Source organism: Vanellus vanellus (assembly GCF_965231255.1).
Source record: "Vanellus vanellus genome assembly, chromosome: 1".
In the NCBI taxonomy this organism is placed as follows: Eukaryota; Metazoa; Chordata; class Aves; order Charadriiformes; family Charadriidae; genus Vanellus; species Vanellus vanellus.
In genome coordinates this window covers 48,459,593-48,477,391 of record NC_138905.1, presented here as the reverse complement: position 1 = coordinate 48,477,391, position 17,799 = coordinate 48,459,593, and the positions used below count along the sequence as shown (strand labels likewise).

The 17,799-nt window shown below is 36.1% G+C and overlaps 1 protein-coding gene across 1 annotated transcript in view; it reads left to right on the top strand.

The window, feature by feature from the left end:
• The window catches only part of LOC309669818 (centrosomal protein of 290 kDa-like), a 57,907-nt gene extending 40,486 nt beyond the window's left edge, over positions 1-17,421 (top strand). The window contains exons 41-55 of the mRNA XM_082480597.1: positions 388-504; positions 2,704-2,849; positions 3,739-3,894; positions 4,499-4,622; positions 5,198-5,848; positions 6,861-6,995; positions 7,260-7,346; positions 9,114-9,278; positions 9,605-9,727; positions 10,057-10,217; positions 13,819-13,960; positions 15,636-15,709; positions 15,864-15,967; positions 16,832-16,938; positions 17,231-17,421. Of these exons, the coding sequence (XP_082336723.1) occupies positions 388-504; positions 2,704-2,849; positions 3,739-3,894; positions 4,499-4,622; positions 5,198-5,848; positions 6,861-6,995; positions 7,260-7,346; positions 9,114-9,278; positions 9,605-9,727; positions 10,057-10,217; positions 13,819-13,960; positions 15,636-15,709; positions 15,864-15,967; positions 16,832-16,938; positions 17,231-17,419 (2,481 nt within the window). The 3' untranslated portion in view covers positions 17,420-17,421. The remainder of the gene's footprint in view (positions 1-387; positions 505-2,703; positions 2,850-3,738; positions 3,895-4,498; positions 4,623-5,197; positions 5,849-6,860; positions 6,996-7,259; positions 7,347-9,113; positions 9,279-9,604; positions 9,728-10,056; positions 10,218-13,818; positions 13,961-15,635; positions 15,710-15,863; positions 15,968-16,831; positions 16,939-17,230) is intronic.
• The last annotated feature ends 378 nt before the right edge of the window (positions 17,422-17,799 follow it).

The window sequence follows — 17,799 nt, the reverse complement described above, 5'->3', positions numbered from 1 at the left end:
GAGACTGAAAAATAATTGCTGCTTGAAATAATTTTGAAAGAGTCTGAGGAGTCAAATCACCACTTTTAAAGCTTCTTTGAAAAGTAGAATTTTGTGATCTTCCTGGCTGTCCTTATTTCTCCTTTCAGAAAAAAAAAGTAAAGGATTTACTGTAGAATTATCTGTTTTTTTTTTAATTCAGCTACTTGCTGATTATTCAGTTTATTCAGTTTAGAATGCAAAGTTACATTCCAATACTTCAATTATTTAAAGATAATTTTTAAAAGGTCATTTAGGTTGTAAACTAATTCTACCAATTTGAATTAAAGTCCTTATTTTTTGAGTGGAGAAAAATACTTAGGTAGTGGTCATTAAACTTTAAGCTTGTGAAAGTTTGTAATTTTTCAGAGCAAAGCTGATGAACAAAATCTGATAGATGCACTTCAGAAAAAAATTAAAAAGTTGGAAAGTGAACTTGAGAAGAAGTGTGAAGAAACAGAACAGAAAGGAGTAAGAGAAGACAAGGTATGTGATATTTAGAATGTGGCTTTGAAAGGCATCATCAGCCTAGGTGTTGGCAGCTCAACTCTCCCTATTGCCTCTAAAAAAACCCAACCAACCAGACAACCTTGATAACTATAACTTCTTCAAGTTCCCCCTGCTCTTTTTTACTGCTCTTGTTGCTTAATACCGATATATTAATGTTTCCTGCCCTTATTATAGAATCATAGAATTGCTGAGGTTGGAAGGGACCTTTAAGATCATCGAGTGCAACCATTAACCTACCCTGACAAAACCACTTCTAAACCATGTCCCCAAGTACCACATCTACCCTTTTTTTAAACACCTCCAGTGATGGCGAATCCACCACCTCCCTGGGCAGCCTGTTCCAATGTTTAATAACCCTTTCAGTGAAAAAATCTTTCCTAATATCCAATCTAAACCTCCCCTGACATAACTTGAACCCATTTCCTCTTGTCCTATCACTTGTCGCCAGGGAGAAGAGGTCAGCCCCCACCTCTCTACAACCTCCTTTCAGGTAGTTGTAGAGAGTGATAAGGTCTCCTCTCAGCCTTCTCTTCTCCAGGCTAAACAACCCCAGTTCCCTCAGTTGTTCCTCATAAGACTTGTCCTCCGGACCCCTCACCAGCTTTTTAGCCCCTCTCTGGACACGCTTCAACACCTCAATGTCCTTCTTGTAGTGAGGGGCCCAAAACTGAATGCAGTACTCAAGGTGGGGCCTCACCAGTGCTGAGTACAGGGGGATGATCACTTCCCTAGTCCTGCTCACCACACTATTCCTGATACAAGCTAGGATGCCGTTGGCCTTCTTGGCCACCTGGGCACACTGCTGGCTCATATTCAGCCGGCCGTCCACCAACACCCCCAGGTCCTTTTCTGCCGAGCAGCTTTCGAGCCACTCCGCCCCAAGCCTGTAGCGCTGCATGGGGTTGTTGTGACCCATGTGCAGAACCCGGCACTTGGCCTTGTTGAACCAGATTAACTATCGAAGAATTAAAGTTCCAATACACATCTGTGAAAACTAAAATTTTATAGGTAGCTGTGAAATTGATTACCTAAGTGCTGTCAAATGTGCATTTACGAAATCAACACAATAGTAAAAGCATGAAGTATTTCGGAGCACAAGCATGAATTGTAAAAGGGGTGATGTCTGTCTAAGTGATTATTCTTCACAGTAGTGCTCTCAACATACAAGACATTCTGAACAATTGGAGATGTGTTCATTTCACCAGTTTTTTGTTTGTTTTTTTGCTTGTCGTTTTACTACTTCAGTAACTACTTACTGGTTTGTCACAGTAATCATAAAATATACTAGAATATTGTAGCATGCTTATATAATGACATTCAGACTATTTATTATATTAAATATTATTCTAGGATTGCACTTATGCTTCCAATTAATTTGAGACTTTTAAAATACCTGTTGCTTAAAGTCTAGAGAGATTTTTCTCAAACTTGGCATGTTTTTTCCTTTTTCCAAGACTTTGCTTTCTGTTTGTCCCTTAGTAGCAGTAACTGTTTAGAATGAAGACAGAAAAGAGAGTACAGAGGCTAACTGGAGAAGGGAAGAGTCCACTTAAAAAAAAAAAAAAAAACCAAACAAAAACTGCTTATAGGAATATTGGCTGTGATTTTTCAGTAGCCTTTTGTGATCACATAGTTACAGGGTTTAACTGATGTATAAAGCCACTGAATTGTAACTTTAAGCAGAGATGCCATTTGTCATAGGGAGAAATAAACTAAAATGACCAATTGTACCGCTGTGCAGCAGGAGCACATAAACTTCTGGTGAGCTGCAGAAGACAGATCTGCTGTAAATTGGCATAGAAAAACACTTCTTTTTCTTTGATCTGTCTACTAACATGTAATTCAAAGTAAAAGGATGTATTGCACTAACCTAATTTCATTAAATTTGTCACTCCTTTTTTGTAAAATGAATATTGAAATCTAAGGACGAATTTGGTAATAGCATTAAACTGCATCAGCTTTATACAGCAGTCACTGCAGCATACTTAAGGTATCCAGCTGGGCCTGCTATTTACCTTATAATAAATAAGGTAAATAATAGATGTCTGCTGTGGCTTCGTGTTTTAAACTGATAAATGAAGAATATATCATTCTTCATTTTCTAACCTGTGTGTTTATTTTGCTTTAAGAAAAAAATTCAAAAAGAAAGACCTCATTTGTTTATGTGCTTCACAGACTTCCAAAGAGGAAATAATTAAATGGGAAGAAGGTAAAAAATGGCAAATCAGAATGGAAGGACTGCGGAACAAACTAAGAGAGAAGGAAAAAGAAGCAGATGCTGTAGCCAAACAGTTGAATACATTGAAGGAAATTTACAGCAAGTGAGTTGGTTTTAATAGATTCTGCTACAAAATGAGGACATAAGGGAAATACAAATATGTTTGCCATGTAATAATTATAACAGTTTTTTATGTTTATAAGACTGGTGTCTATAATTTGACATTGCTATTGAGATTAAAAGGATTAGTTAATTTTCAAGCAGCAGGCTACTCCCATAGTATCCTTTGCCTTGCAGAAGTCAACCACCTTTATTAGAGGAAACTGAATACAACTGAAGAGTCCTTTATCGTGCTTCTTGTATATATCACTCTGTTATTCCCATGAAACAAATAACAGCTTTATGAAGACAGGCAGTTTCTCAACGCTGTGTTATTTAATCAGATTGCTAGGACTGGGTAGTGTGCTACTGATATATCTAGTGCTGCTGCAATACTGACAGTTCTGGGATTATGAGATGGAATCCTTTTAAAAAAAAACACATGCACAAACCCTCTGCAAATTTTATGTTTACTTCAGTACAGTAATGGCAGGGTTTTACTGACAAAAGATGAAGAAGAGAAAGGAAACTGTGATGGTGATTGTAGCTGTTGTCAGATTGCGGTTTGAAGCTGTTTCAAAATGACATTTATTCTTATCAAGTCTTGCATGAATTTCACCTAAAACATGGGCAAGACTAGCAAGTGGTTTATGACATGCATGATACTGACTTAATGTTCATTGTATTTTCCAGGTTTGTTTTTTTGGGGAGGTTTTTTTTTTTTTTTGGTAAAGCTGTACTGTCTATAAGGTGACCTTATTAAACAGAAAAGGGGGGGGGTGGTTCAGTGAGTAAATAAATTCCAAATGTGTATTCTCTAAGACAGAAAATATTTTCTAGAGAAAGCAAGTTAGCAAATAAAGTTTTAAATGTAAATTTACTGGATGCTGCAGGACTGAAAAAGAGAAAATTGCTCTACAGAAGAAACTGAAAACTACTGGTGTCACTGTTGACCGTGTTTTTGGAGTAAGAGCCTCAGAGACTGAAAAAGAACTGGAAGAACTAAGAAAACGGAATATAGATTTAGAAAATGAAGTTGCTCACATGAGGTGAGAGGCATTTCAAAAGAACCTGTAAAAAATAAAAAATCTAAATGAAAAAAAAATCTGTGGAAAGATATAGATAGTCTCTATAGACCACCTGATTCAATGAGGGAAAAAACAGACGGGAATTTCAAAAATTCTTTTTTGAGTCTGTGACAAGCAAACTTAAAGCTGCCTTGGAGCAATTGTGCATGTTCAGAGAATATGCAGGTTCATTTTTCTAAAAAGCTAAATAATATGAAAAACACTGGCTCCTATTCTGTAAAATTATAATTACGAGTTGGTCATAGTTACTGGAACTGCTAAGTTGCAGTGAGGGAGTGTATTCTTAATCAGTGTATCCACTATCACGGTGGATAGTGTACCTAAGTAATAGAAGCTGTACACATCTCAAAAGAGCAGATTCCTTTTACCAAAGTAAGTAGTTTTGATTCATAGGGATCAGTAGAAACAGCATATATGGCTGGCATAGATTTAGAGTAACTATCCCAGTAATATTAGAAAATCCAGTCTAATAATCCGGAAGTTCATGTTTGTTTTACATTAAGGGATGTTTTTTCTGCATTAATAGCCATTTGTTTGTTTTGCCTTGATTCATTTTTTGATGTAGAACACAGCAAGCAATCCCACGAGATTCTGTTGTAGAAGAATTGTATTTCAAAAACCGATACCTCCAGGAAAAGCTTCATGCATTGCAGAGACAATGTTCGAGAGAGACATATTCTAGACCCTCGGTAAGTTGATAATGTGACCATATTACCTAGAGGAATTGCAGCTACGTAACAAAACTCTTTGTTGTCCATTTGGTATTCTGTGTCATTTAGCTGACTTTATTTCAAATAATAGTATTCTAGAAGAGGATATGAAATACTCAGCCTTTAGTGTTTAAAAAAAAACCAAAACCAACAACAAAACAAACCCAAAAAACCCTCAAAACCCAAAACTTATAGTTTCTGTGTTCTACAGGTAGAAGCTGAAATATTCAACATCCTAGCATATATGGAGAAATAAGGAATATGTATTTTTAAATATGTGAGTCTGCAACTGAGAGACTTATTTGACATTTCATATTGATTGAAAAGTTGGGATACACAGAGTTTGGGGAATTACTGAGCTGCATTTCAGTTACATTAGGTGTTGTGGTTTGTTTTTTACAAGGTTCATTATATTGCAAATATTGCATTATTAGGTTAGCTTAATCTTTTAAGAAATAGATTTAACAGTACATTCTAGGTTTCTCTACTTCCTGTTCTGTTTTACTGTCTTCTGCTTTTCTTTCATGCTTCATTCTATCTTCAACTTGAATCAGAGTACATGTGACCAAACTGAACTGACCAAGCCTGTTCCTATCAGTATCAGTAAACAAAAATATTTGAATTCCCTTCAAAAGAAATCTATCTCAAATAGGGATGAAATCAAACATCAGACTAACTGTAGCATTACTGATGGCAATGAAATAGCTGAGGAAGCAGACGTGCAAACAAGCATCATGCATAATGAAGACCATGAGGCTACTGCAGATGCAAGCACAGAAGTGTCTCCTGAACAGCATCCTGAAGATAGTGAGAAGTGCAAGGACACAAATATTTCTAGGGAAGGATTGAAAAACGAAAATATAGCTGAAGTTGAAGAAGAGAACTGCAGTGAAAAAGAAGAAAATACACCCCAACCTGAAAATGGAAAATTTAATGAGGAATTTGAAGAAGAGGAGAGGAAGCAAGAAATACTCAAGCAATCAAACGCTGATGAAGAAGAAAGTATAGAAGAGCCTTTTACTGATAAAATGAGCTGCAATCAGTCTGATTCAGGGGAACTTTCTAATCAAGCTAATGACCACGAAGCAGAAAAAATAAACGTGAATAATGAAATGAATCAACACACTGCAGAGGATAAACATGAAACTTACCGAAGTGGTACAGAGGGGGTTGAAACAACCCCAGAGTTTTGTGAAATGCCCGAGGTTTGATACTGTAGCAGTCCTCTAGCATTTCTTTTGTGTAAATGGTGTAGAAATAGAATAGTTGTGATTTTGATAATGCAGTGGTTTCCTAGGCATGGTCTACAGGAATATTGAAGTAGTCACCAAAGCAAACCTTATACTTTCATGATAGGCATGCATGTCAGCTCACAAGTAAGCTACTGTCAATTCTAAAATTTTGATGTGTAAAGTTTATAAATAATCACAATGATACAGGCAGATAATTGATGACCTTCATTCTTTAAGAGACTTAAGATGTGTTAATTACTTACACTTAGAAAAAATATGCTTTATTGAAGGAAATACTTTATTCCTGTCGTTATTAGTGATGAATTAGTGGATCGTATGGTTAATTCCATAATTACATAAGTAAAAATTGCTGATTATTACATCATCAAAAGGTTTTACTCTGCTAGTCAGGCATAATAATTTACCATATACTTATGACTGAAATTGGCAATATAAGGTATGCAAAACGCTCTTTATGTAACAGAAATTACTAGCCTCTATGGATAAAGACTTAAGATTGTAGGAACTAGCAGACTAAGAACTAGAGTTATATATTACTCTTTCTGACTTGCTCTGTAGTCTGTTTGACTTCAGTGATATTCCTTATGTCATATGTAGTATTTAATAAACATATCAGAATATATCCTTAAAATTAGATGCTGTCCCCACTTACAGTGTCACAGTTTACTACACTCAGTAGCTTTTTCGTCTTTTAGTCGTTGATACTTATTTCTGCCCAATAGTTGGAGAGTTAATTTTGGTTTGACAAAAATTTTACTGGTTTATGCTGGTTTGTAAACTTCCCTTAAAGGTTAAGCAAGTTTAGAAAATGTAAGAGAAGGAGTTAAAAGTCAGAACAGATTAGATCAAAACTGGTGATACAACTGTTATACATTCTGTTTCTGGAAAAATACTAATTTTCTGTTTTTCTTTATCAGCTGCATTACCACTTAATAATAATTTTTTTTCCCTCCGTTATGTCAAGACATCAGGAATAGGATCAGATGATCAATATCGAAGAGAACAAGAGGTTTTAACGGAAAATTTAAGATTGTCATCTGAAAACATTGAGCTGAGATTCCAGCTAGAGCAGGCCAATAGAGATTTGCCACGACTAAAGGTAACATCTTTTTACCTTTAGTCCCCTTTACCCTGACAGAGGTTAGGAGATTGCTTAAAAAGAAATGGATACCTTTTCTGTATATACCATAATTTTTTATTGTTTTTATGGAAGATGAGAAGGTTGAATGGCAGATAAAAATGCTGAGAAATGTCATTGCAATAAGAAATTGCTTTCTGTTTACATTTTTCAAAGTAAACCAACAGTAATTTTGTTACTGTTCACCTCAATTTGAAATCTAAATAAGTTGCTTTGGTTTTTTAGGACCAAGTAGGTGACTTAAAAGAAATGTGTGAGCTTCTCAAAAAAGAGAAAGCAGATGTTGAACGGAAGCTGGGCAGCATTAGAGGGGTGAGTATTAGAACAACATTTTTCATCATAATTAAATAAAACCAAAATACAGTATTTTCTTAAAGCTAAATTATTTGGAAACACCCAAAAGCAAACAGGAACTGTTCTTACTTGTTTATTTTATTGCCAAAGGGTTATAATAAGTTAATAAAATTCAGTTAATGGGACCATTAGATGAACTAGAGCTACAGTATTAAATATTTGCACTATATCGTGGCCTGATTTTGTCATTTGGATGTTATCTTCAGAAACGTAGTTTTTAAAAAAATAGGAGTTACAGCCCTAATAATGAAAATTATATTCATGTAGTTATGTAAATTCATAGTAGTTACAGTTTTATGATTTCAAAGGTGGGATTTTGATTTCATGAAGATGTTAGAAAGTTATTGTTAGTGAAGTTTTTTGTTTGTTGTACTATGCAAGATGACACAGTTAAATTTTACCCTAGCTACTGTCAGCTACTTTAATAGAGCAATATTTCAGAAGTTGCAGGGGAAAAAAGGCTTCAGCAGTGCTCAGTATCTCTCTTGCCACTAACTTGTCAAACTATTTGTGTGACCTTTTAAAGGAAGCTGACTTTCTAAAAGCCCTTAAGTGCATTCGTAGCTCTTTCAGTATACAAGGAGAATGAGTTCTACTTCTGCATACCTGGCAAAGATTGTGTATTTCCCATTCTTTTGCTTGAACCTTGCACGGACTGCTTGTGTATCTGCCTATCATCTCTTATACAGAGGTAGTTTTTGGATAAGGAAATTCAGTTCATAAAACTGTTTCATGCAAAGGTTCTGAGGTGGCAGCAAATTCTGACTCTTCCTCCTTTTTCAGGCACCAAGATGTGACAGGTTTTTCTTGAACTTTGCTGTGTACCAACACAAACCTCCTAATCCCTCCAGTTCTTTTAGAGAAGCAAGAATAAGTCATTTTTACTTCCAAAACTTGGTTTATGTAGGGGTCCAGGGAGTAAAATCTTCCCCATTTTCTACCGTACTGTGCTCCTTACCTATGTAGAAAGAAATGCAGGTACTTAATGGCCCCAGCACTAGAAACAGTAGGATCTTTAAATTATTATTGCTGGGGAAGACGGTTGCTACGAAGATGATGAGAACATAAATGCATTTGAACAGCCTTTTACAGCTTTTCTACCTCATAAGTGAACATGGTGAAAGAAGAAAAATGGAGAAATTAAAAGCTTTTTCCCTCCATATTTATTTATCACTCTGCAAGGAAAATAATGCCTCAGGAAAGGGAGAAGATTTACTCATGCTTTAAGATGTAGTTCTTCTGTCACTTTAATCTAGCAGAAGTATGGTTGCTAAAAAAGAGGCCTCTTTTCTTCCCTCAAGCTCCCAGCCATTCTTTTTTTTTTTTCCCCCTCAGACTGTATTAGCATTCAAGCAATTGCATGGTCTGTTGGATCAGGAATTGCTCTAGAAGAAAAGCTAAAAAAAATATGTAGTACTTTGATTGATTTTCCTAGTGTTTCAGTCTAGTTGATAAAGTACAGCTCATTTTGAGACTAACTGCAGCTTTCTTGGGTAACACAGAAAATGAAGGAGCTGATATGTTGACTTTGGGGTGCTTGTATCACTAGACATTTTGGGGAACTAAGTATGCAAGAAACTTTAGCGTTCAAGTCACACCAAAATATAACCTCTTTTTCATAAATATAAATTGCAGTGGGAAAATAAGCGATAAAGATTTGGAGTATCTCAGAATGCTAAGATGAACTGTTTATTTCCTTTCACTTTTTTTCTTCTTTCTCTATAGGCTGGTAGAAGTGGAAAGACAGTCCCAGAACTGGAAAAAACAATTGGTTTGATGAAAAAGGTTGTAGAGAGAGTCCAAAGAGAAAACGAAGATCTGAAAAGAGCTCCAGCTGTGGTTTCTAATGAGAAATTACTTAGTCTTGAACAGGAAAATAAGAGGCTAAAGGTACTAATTTATTTCCACTAACTATATTTAGATAGCAGTTTATATGCAAATTAGTAGGAAAATGGAGCAGCAAACCTGTTGTTGACATTGACTGGCAGAAGTGTTTTGAACATAGAAAATATGAAACATGTAGCAAAACTTCATTTTAGCATAACATACTGCATGATTTATGTAAAGGTACTCTGTACCTTAAGGATATATTTAAATATCTGATGCAATGTAATGTTCACTGTGCTGAGTAGCTGTATGCTGTGCTTTAAAAATGGAAATCTGCAATTTTCTACTAAGCAATCTATATGTGTTTTAACAACCTGTTTGATATTTAGTCTGAAATGGAGAAAAGGAAACTTCATTTGGGGGGCCAGCTGAGTATGCGTAACGAATCTAAAACCAAAGGAATGGACAAAGTCATTAATGAAAACGAGAGGCTGCGTAAAGAACTGAAAAAGGTATGATCATTGTAATGCACCCCTTTATTTCCATTAGTTACTGGTTGTGGCAAGTTATCTTGTTTTGTTTTGTTTTAAATGATTGATATGGAATGGACACTTTCCTAAACACTCATATTGCTATGACAGAATTTTTAATTATATGTGGAAAGGAGACATCCAAGGAGCAGCCCAAGACAGAATTTGGAAGTTGTAGTGCTAGTGATCCTGGATGCATTCTTGTCATCTAATTCAGCACTGACTGACCCTATCTCACAATCATTTTAGACAACCCTGTGCTTCACATGAGGTTAAGTATTCCATAAACCTTTGTTTTTATTGAACAATAGGAAGCTGACAATGGAGAGAAGCTACGAATAGCGAAGAATAACTTGGAGATATTAAATGAGAAGTTAACTGTACAGCTGGAGGAAACCATTAAAAGGCTAAATTTGGCTGAGAGCCAATTTGAGGGTGCTGACAGCAAAAGCTGGAAGTCTGTTGTAACAAGGTAGGAATTTAGAATGAAGTGAGGAAGATAAGCACAAGTGTTAATTTCTCTTTAAATATTAGCAAACAAATTAGACTTTCATTTTCATAATTTTTCTTTCCTCTTTTGAAGATAGTTTTCTTTCCTCTTTTGAAGACCAGTGTTTTATTTTCTGATTCTATACTAGTACATAGAATCAGTATACAGGTCTCTAATATGAATCCAGGAGAGATCTAGTGGCCTTAAGTACTGACCTTGTTAGCTGCTTCTATACAGTAGTCAGTTACTTACTCCCTTCTTCGTATCAGCTGGACACTTCTGCATAGTTCTGGTAAGGGGAGTATTTTGTGTTCCTTGCTGCTTAAATGTATTGTATTTGTGCTTCGTGGAACAATGCCAGCATTTTTGCTGAACAAAGAAAGTATTTCAATACCTTACCACATGGATAACTATCTGAACTGGAAGCCAGAAACCTGCATTTTCCACCTTGGCTGCATTTGAATCTACATTTAGCCATGTGAATGTGCAGAGGTTGTGTTGGATTTCTGTGCTACTTGGGATGTGTAGACGTAGCTAAAGATACTTCGTGTGTGTTCTGAAGGCCCTGAAAGCTAATTACAGTCAGCCAGTTTATAATGTTATCTATAGAAGGGAAAAAAATGTGGAGACTAGCACTAGATTATCTTTTCCAATATATAAAATCAAATGTGGGAATTGCCATTTCCTAGATTTTTAGATAAAACTCAGACTTTGAAATCAGCATCAAAAGTCATTTTTGGTTTGGTAATAATAGCAAATGTCTACAACTCTTTACCAATAAGTTATCTGAAAGTTACCTATCAGTTGTTTTAAAATTCAGGTATTGCTTGCATCGCTCAACATGGAACAAACTAAAGAAAACAGTTTTATGACACTGATTTCTGCTTTGCAACACAGACATACATTTTTAATTTATCTGTACTGCCACAATTAGTTCAGATGTTTTTTCTATGACAACCTACTTATACAGGCTGGAGATCTTCACTCTACAGCCTGAACAACTTTAATTGCATTCATTTATTTGCTAGAAGGCAGCTGTTTAGTTCTATGATTTGTGGTTTGCTTACAGAAATGATTTTGGCAAACAATCACCCCAAAACCATTGCCAGTCCCATTTTCAATAATGAGCTCCACACAAAGATGCTAGTTATATGTCATATTAACATGTTTAATAATGAATGGATTGATACAGAATATGAAGTTTTAAATAAGACACATTCACATGAAACATGCCTGTGAGTCATCAAAGGAAGGAGAATCTTACCCCTCTTACGGCAAGAGTTTTTAATTGGTTATCATCTCTTGTACTGCCCTATCTCAGAAAAGGACAAGAAAATGAAACATTGCTTATGCTATTAAGAGAAATAAACAGACTGTGTCCTGCATAAGGATATAAGAAAGCAAATACTGGGGAAGAAATATTTAGTCCTGGACTCCTGGATGTCCTAGGAGGACATATTTTGGGATATAATATTTAATTCTGGGCATCCTCAGGATGAAATAAGATGACGTGTTGCAAAAGTAATAGTTGTAAACAGATGTGAAGGGTATCTACAAAAAACAGAACCTCTGGCAGCAACCTTATTAGGGGAGAAAATCAGCTGGACAAGAGAGAGACTTATGTGATTTCATCTTAGGTCAAATGACTGTTGAACGGTCTATCTGTTGGTGTCCAAGATGCTACCCATTTGCCAGCCTTGCACTCCCACAGGATCCCTTGGGGGAGTTCTAGTGCTTCTCTGACATATTGCTGAGCCATTTCATTTCACTGAGACTTCAGAAAGCTGTTCCTTTTTTTTTTCTTAACCTTCCCTTTTAACTATGTAGTGAGGTGAAATGTCTCTAAGCAAGCTCAGATGACAGCGATATTTACCATAAGGAAGGAGGGCAAAACTGGCTGCCAGCCACAGGAGGAGGAGGACAGGAATGTGCAGTGAAGATAGTAAGCACTTAACAGCTATCATATCGGCTCAGTAGTTTGAATACAGTTTTTCTTTTAGTCCTTCACCTCTTTGAAAAACATTTCTACTTAGTTCTATTTAGTTGATGTAGATAGGTAGTTGTATATAGATAGAATCATAGAATGGTTTAGGTTGGAAGGGACCTTGAAGATCATCTAGTTCCAACCCCTGTGCCATGGGCAGGGACACCTCCCACTACACCAGGTTGCTCAAAGCCCCATCCAACCTGGCCTTGGGCACCCCCAGGGATGGGGCCTCCACAACTTCCCTGGGCAACCTGTTCCAGTGCCTCACCACCCTCAGAGTGAAAAATTTCTTCCTGATATCTATTCTAAATCTACCCTCTTCCAGTTTGAAGCCATTACCTCTCGTCCTATTACTACATGCCCTTGTAAAAATTCCCCCTCCAGCTTTCTTGTAGGTGCCCTTCAGATACTGTCTCTCAGATGCTGTCTCTCCCCAGAGCCTTCTCTTTTTCAGACTGAACAACCCCAACTCTCTCAGCCTGTCCTTTTAGGAGAGGTGCTCCAGCCCTCTGATCATCTTCGTGGCCCTCCTCTGGACCCATTCCAACAGGTCCATGTCCTTCTTATGTTGGGGGCTCCAGAGCTGGACACAGTACTCCAGGTGGGGTCTCACGAGAGCAGAGTAGAGGGGCAGAATCACCTCGCTCGACCTGCTGGCCACGCAATAATATGTATGGTTGTACTTAATTGTACTTGCTTATTTAAACAGGCGTGAATAAAAACTTTTATTTGCATTTACTTTAACATGATTTTAAAGTAAGTCAATAAGATTAAGATGTTACTAACATAGAGGAGCTCATTGGGGCACACAATCCACCTCATCAGCACATCTTCCAAAGCACGGACATGGTAAAAGAAAGTATTTGATAGGTCAGACAAAGGTGTCATCCAAGTGATCCTTCAGAAGGCTCTTGGGCAGGTAGCAAGGTGTTGGAGATTGTATTGCTATCTGAAAACCCACTTCAGATGAGAGACTGGACTACATGATCTCCAGAGGTACCTTCCAACCAACATTTCAATGCCTCTACAAAAATCTGTTTGTAGCCTTGTATGGCTCAAAGCAAAATGGAATCCTCCTCAGACTGCTGTTACTCCAAGGTTAAACATAATTTCTTGTAGAATATTTTTGCCCTTGGACTCTTCATCTTCTGTATCTGTACTCACCCTTTTCTCAGTACATTAATTTATTTTCCATAAATTATTAAATCATGCAAAAAATACTGTCAAAAGTATGACATTGAAGTAAGACCTGACCAATGTGGACACTGCACCAATAAAGGATGTGCCTGTTTTTAGCAGGAGGTAATTTGGGGTTTATGTGCAATACCATAAAAACATTCCAGTCCCACTTTAATGAAGTACAGACACGAAGTGAGATCCACAAAGGATCACATTTGGAAAAGCCTTTATTAGATTAAAAATGTATTTTTCATTATGCTTCTTTCAGCTCACTTAAGTAAGACCAGTGATTATTTCAAGGCCAATGCCCCAAAAATATTTCAGGGTATATTTTATGTCCTAAAGATATTTTAATCTCGATTTCTGCAAAAGTATTAGCTTTTACTCTTATCTTTTTCTAAATAAAAATACTACTAGGATGCACGAAACTAAGATGAAGGAAATGGAAATGGATATTGCTAAAAAAACTCAAAGCATTACTGACCTTAAACGGCTGCTTCAGGAAGCAACGGAACGTGAACACAATGCTGATAAAAACTTACAAGATCTCAAAGAACAAGTGAGTAAAATTCAGCCAGATGACTCTGAGAATAGATTGCTTTACATTAACTGATTTCTTTCTAATGTCCATACTGGCAGAGTACACCTTTTTTTTGTCTAATCCATGCTTTTATAGGTTGTTTTTCAGTGCTAGTTGCCATAATTGTACATTTACATATTTTAGCCAATGAGGTTTACCACATATTATCAATATATACTCTCCACTTGCAGTCTTAGGGGAAAATTAGTTTTTTCCTACTGTATTCTGCTGCAGGGTTTTTTAGTTATAATGTCATTGATCACACGCAAACCTGTAGATAAGGATGCTTCAGATGGTCTTAAAATCTTGTTCTGCAAAGTGAGTTTGCTACAGGGACTTCCCTCTTCCTCCCAGTTCTTTTTTAGGGGATTGACTTTGCCACCCTGAAGGAGGTCTTCATGCCTATTTCCAATGTGGCCTCTTACATGCAGTCCCTAGTAAGTCTTACAAATATTATCTGACACATGGAAGAGTTAATGAATTATAAACTCGGGTACCTTTGAGAAGATGTATCAAATTTCAGTCTTTTGGTACTCCAGAGATGTAGCGCTGGGACAATCCACCTAGATTAGCTTCCATCTTCTCATTTATTAGTATGGGCATGGTTTTCTTCCCCAAACATCGTGTATTGGCCATTCTCAGTGTAAGGTACCAAATACACCACTTTCAGTCTAGGAAGTCATGTAGATAACGTAAGCAAGTAAATGTGTTCAATAAATAGAACTTGGAATTGAGTCCTATAAAACAATTATTATGTTAATTTTTGCTTGTTTTCCTTTTTCTAAGGTCAGAATTATTAATATGAAGTGTACACAAGCAGCAAAATTTAATACAGAGATAAAACTCTTTCATTATGTGATATTACTCTGGAGCAACATCCCAGTTTCTTTCATGTCTCAGATACTGAAGAAGTGACGTAATCATGGTTAATTACATTTCAAAGAAACAGAGACTGGTTGTGAAAGAAAACAAATCCTTACCATTTTAGGTAGTAATAGAACAAAAGCCTACTGTTAGTGATAGCCTTATGAGAGTTCATAAATTGTCACTGCATTCAAAAACTATATAGTCTCACATTTAAAATACTAATTTTTTGCTCCTGCATCTTCTACTGCAAGGCACTTCTAGAGGCTAACTCCCTCTCTCTGGTGAGGGACCTATTCTAACTTACAACTGCAGGTCATTTCTAGTCAACATACGCTCATTTGGGTTTTCATTGCAAAATCACAGGCTTTTCATATTATGTTTAATAAGGAACCTGGACACCTAGGTTTGCAAATAAGCAAGTCAGTAGTATTTTTAAAGCACTTAAATATCACTTCCTTAAGCATATGTATAAAATATGCTAATATAGCTACTTATCTAACTTCATTGTAAATCTAACTTTTGGATACTTTTTTCTTCACCCTTCATGAAATATGTAGCAATGATTTATACTAACTTTAAAAAGGCTGTAGATAATTAGCTTTGTGGAAACTGTCAGAAGATGAACACTTGGGGTTTTTCTTCTCTGTGATAGCCTAATACTTGGTGACATCCTTAGTTTACTTTCATTCATTTTTTAATCCTGTATCAATGAGAACTAATGCATCTGACCTGCATTATCCATGGATACTGTTTTCAAGAGTAAAACTTTCTTAATTTTTCTTTTAAGCTTGAGCTTCTCAAACACCTTCCTGAAGGTGCAAGGACAGAGCAAAGTCTCATCAGGGAGCTTCAGCTTTTAAGGTAATGTACTTATAAATAAATAAATAAATACCTCAGCCAATATACATGAATAAGAATGATCAGGAAATGGGCATTGTGATTTTTAGTTACATATTCTATATTCTGAAATATTTTAATATTTTTTTAATTATTCTAAAATTGTTTTATATTCCAGATTAACTAATAATCGATTAGAGAAAGAAAAAGCAGAACTAGCTCAGCAGGTGGAGGATTATAAGCACCCCATACACACATATACAAGTGAAGGTCCTGCAGCTGGTAATCATTTTCAATACCTAAAATAAAGATCTTCCTGTATTTTGGGTCTAAAATTATTCTTATTTAATATGTGTGTGCAAAATGGTAATAAATCTACAGAATTATTTGAAGTATATTAATGCTACAGTAGTGCAAACTGGAGCAGATGAAGGTCTTGGATTTTTGAGTACCATTTTTTAAGAGAAGTGTTAGTAAAAATCTCCGTAATACAGTACCATGAACAAGAAACTGTAATCTTTGTAGGATTTGCATTTCCAAGATGTGTAGCTCATGCCACCGTTTTATAAACCTCAAAAGACGGCTTGTAAGATGTCAGTCATTCACTGAAAGCCTCACGCCTACCCCTTTTGCCTTGGGTTCCAAGCTGCCAGAAAAATGAGTGTCTATTTCCAGATACCAGCTCTGTGAATGATTTAAGACTTAGCGGGCATCAGTCCCACGGGACAAGCAGAGCACTATGGAGCAGTGGACTGCCATATGACTGGGGAAAAAAAAAAAAATAAAAATTAACCCTCTTGGAATTATGAATATAATTAACAAGATCCTTATACTATGTTATTTCCAAGTTTCCTGCTTTTAATTCAGAGAAATGGTACATGTCATATTACTCAAAACTATGCTAACAGACTGGCCATTGGAGTATTGCGTTCAATCACAGGAACTAACCCACCGCCTGATTTGTACAAGAACTAAAGAAAAGGCCAAATGACTTGAATTTTTGGTGGTTGTTGATCCCGATTGGGTTTGCACACTTTAACTGTTTCAGCTTTCAGGAGATGAAGAATTACTCTAACTTTAAAGATTATTCATGCCACTGATTTTCATTACCTTAAATTTTTTAACAAATTATCATTATTTTTGCAGGACATAAAGAAACTGTAGAGAAGGATAAAAATGACAAATTAATGACAGAAGTAGCTGATCTCCGGACACAGCTGAAAGCCTCAGAGTTGGAAAAACAGCAATTATTGGTGAGTTGCAAGAACCATCCTAGGCAAGATAATGAGAAAAATTACAGTTAGCTAGAAAGAGCTGTTTAATATCTAAACTAATATTTTATGACAAAGTCAATTTCCAAACATTATGAAGCCTATTCTGTTGTTAGTGAATGTGCTGTTCATGGGTAGACTTCTGTGTCTCTAGAGAAAGTGCTTATTCTCTCATCATTTAGCCTCTTAAGAAAAAGGCAAAAAAAGCTGGTTTTGACATGTATTTCCTAAGTTCTGGATAAAGGTGGTGGTACTCCTTCATTCTTTTTAATAGGAAGAAACAAATAAGCTGAGAAGAGAACTAGAAAACTTTGACACTTCCTTTTTTGAAGAAATTGAGGATCTGAAATATAACTACAATGAAGAAGTAAAAAAAAATATTATCTTAGAAGAGAAATTAAAGCAGCTTTCGGAAGAGTTTGGCCTTCAAGTGGATAGTCCAGGCAACGTTTCTGTCACTTAGGCTAGTGTTTGGTGTCCTCAGTATTGATACAAAAAATAAATTCCAGGGTAGTTACATAATACTGATTTATTTGTCTGTTTTTATCTTGGAATGATACAAGTCTATTAAAGTTACAATAGTTTGGCACATACCTAAAAGTGCAGAATTGGATTTGTTGACAGATTATGGTCAGTATTTATATACAACAGTCAAAATAAAAGTGATTTTTACCTCTCCCAACTCCTTTGCAATATTATTTTTTAATTCAGAACAGTGATTTGGGTTATACACGGGTGTCAGGTGAAGTTGAAACCTGGGACTTATCCTAAAAGTTGAGAAGCTCTTAAAATGTGCTAAGTATGCTAAGTTCCAGATCGATAAGAATATGTCATTTGTTCTTG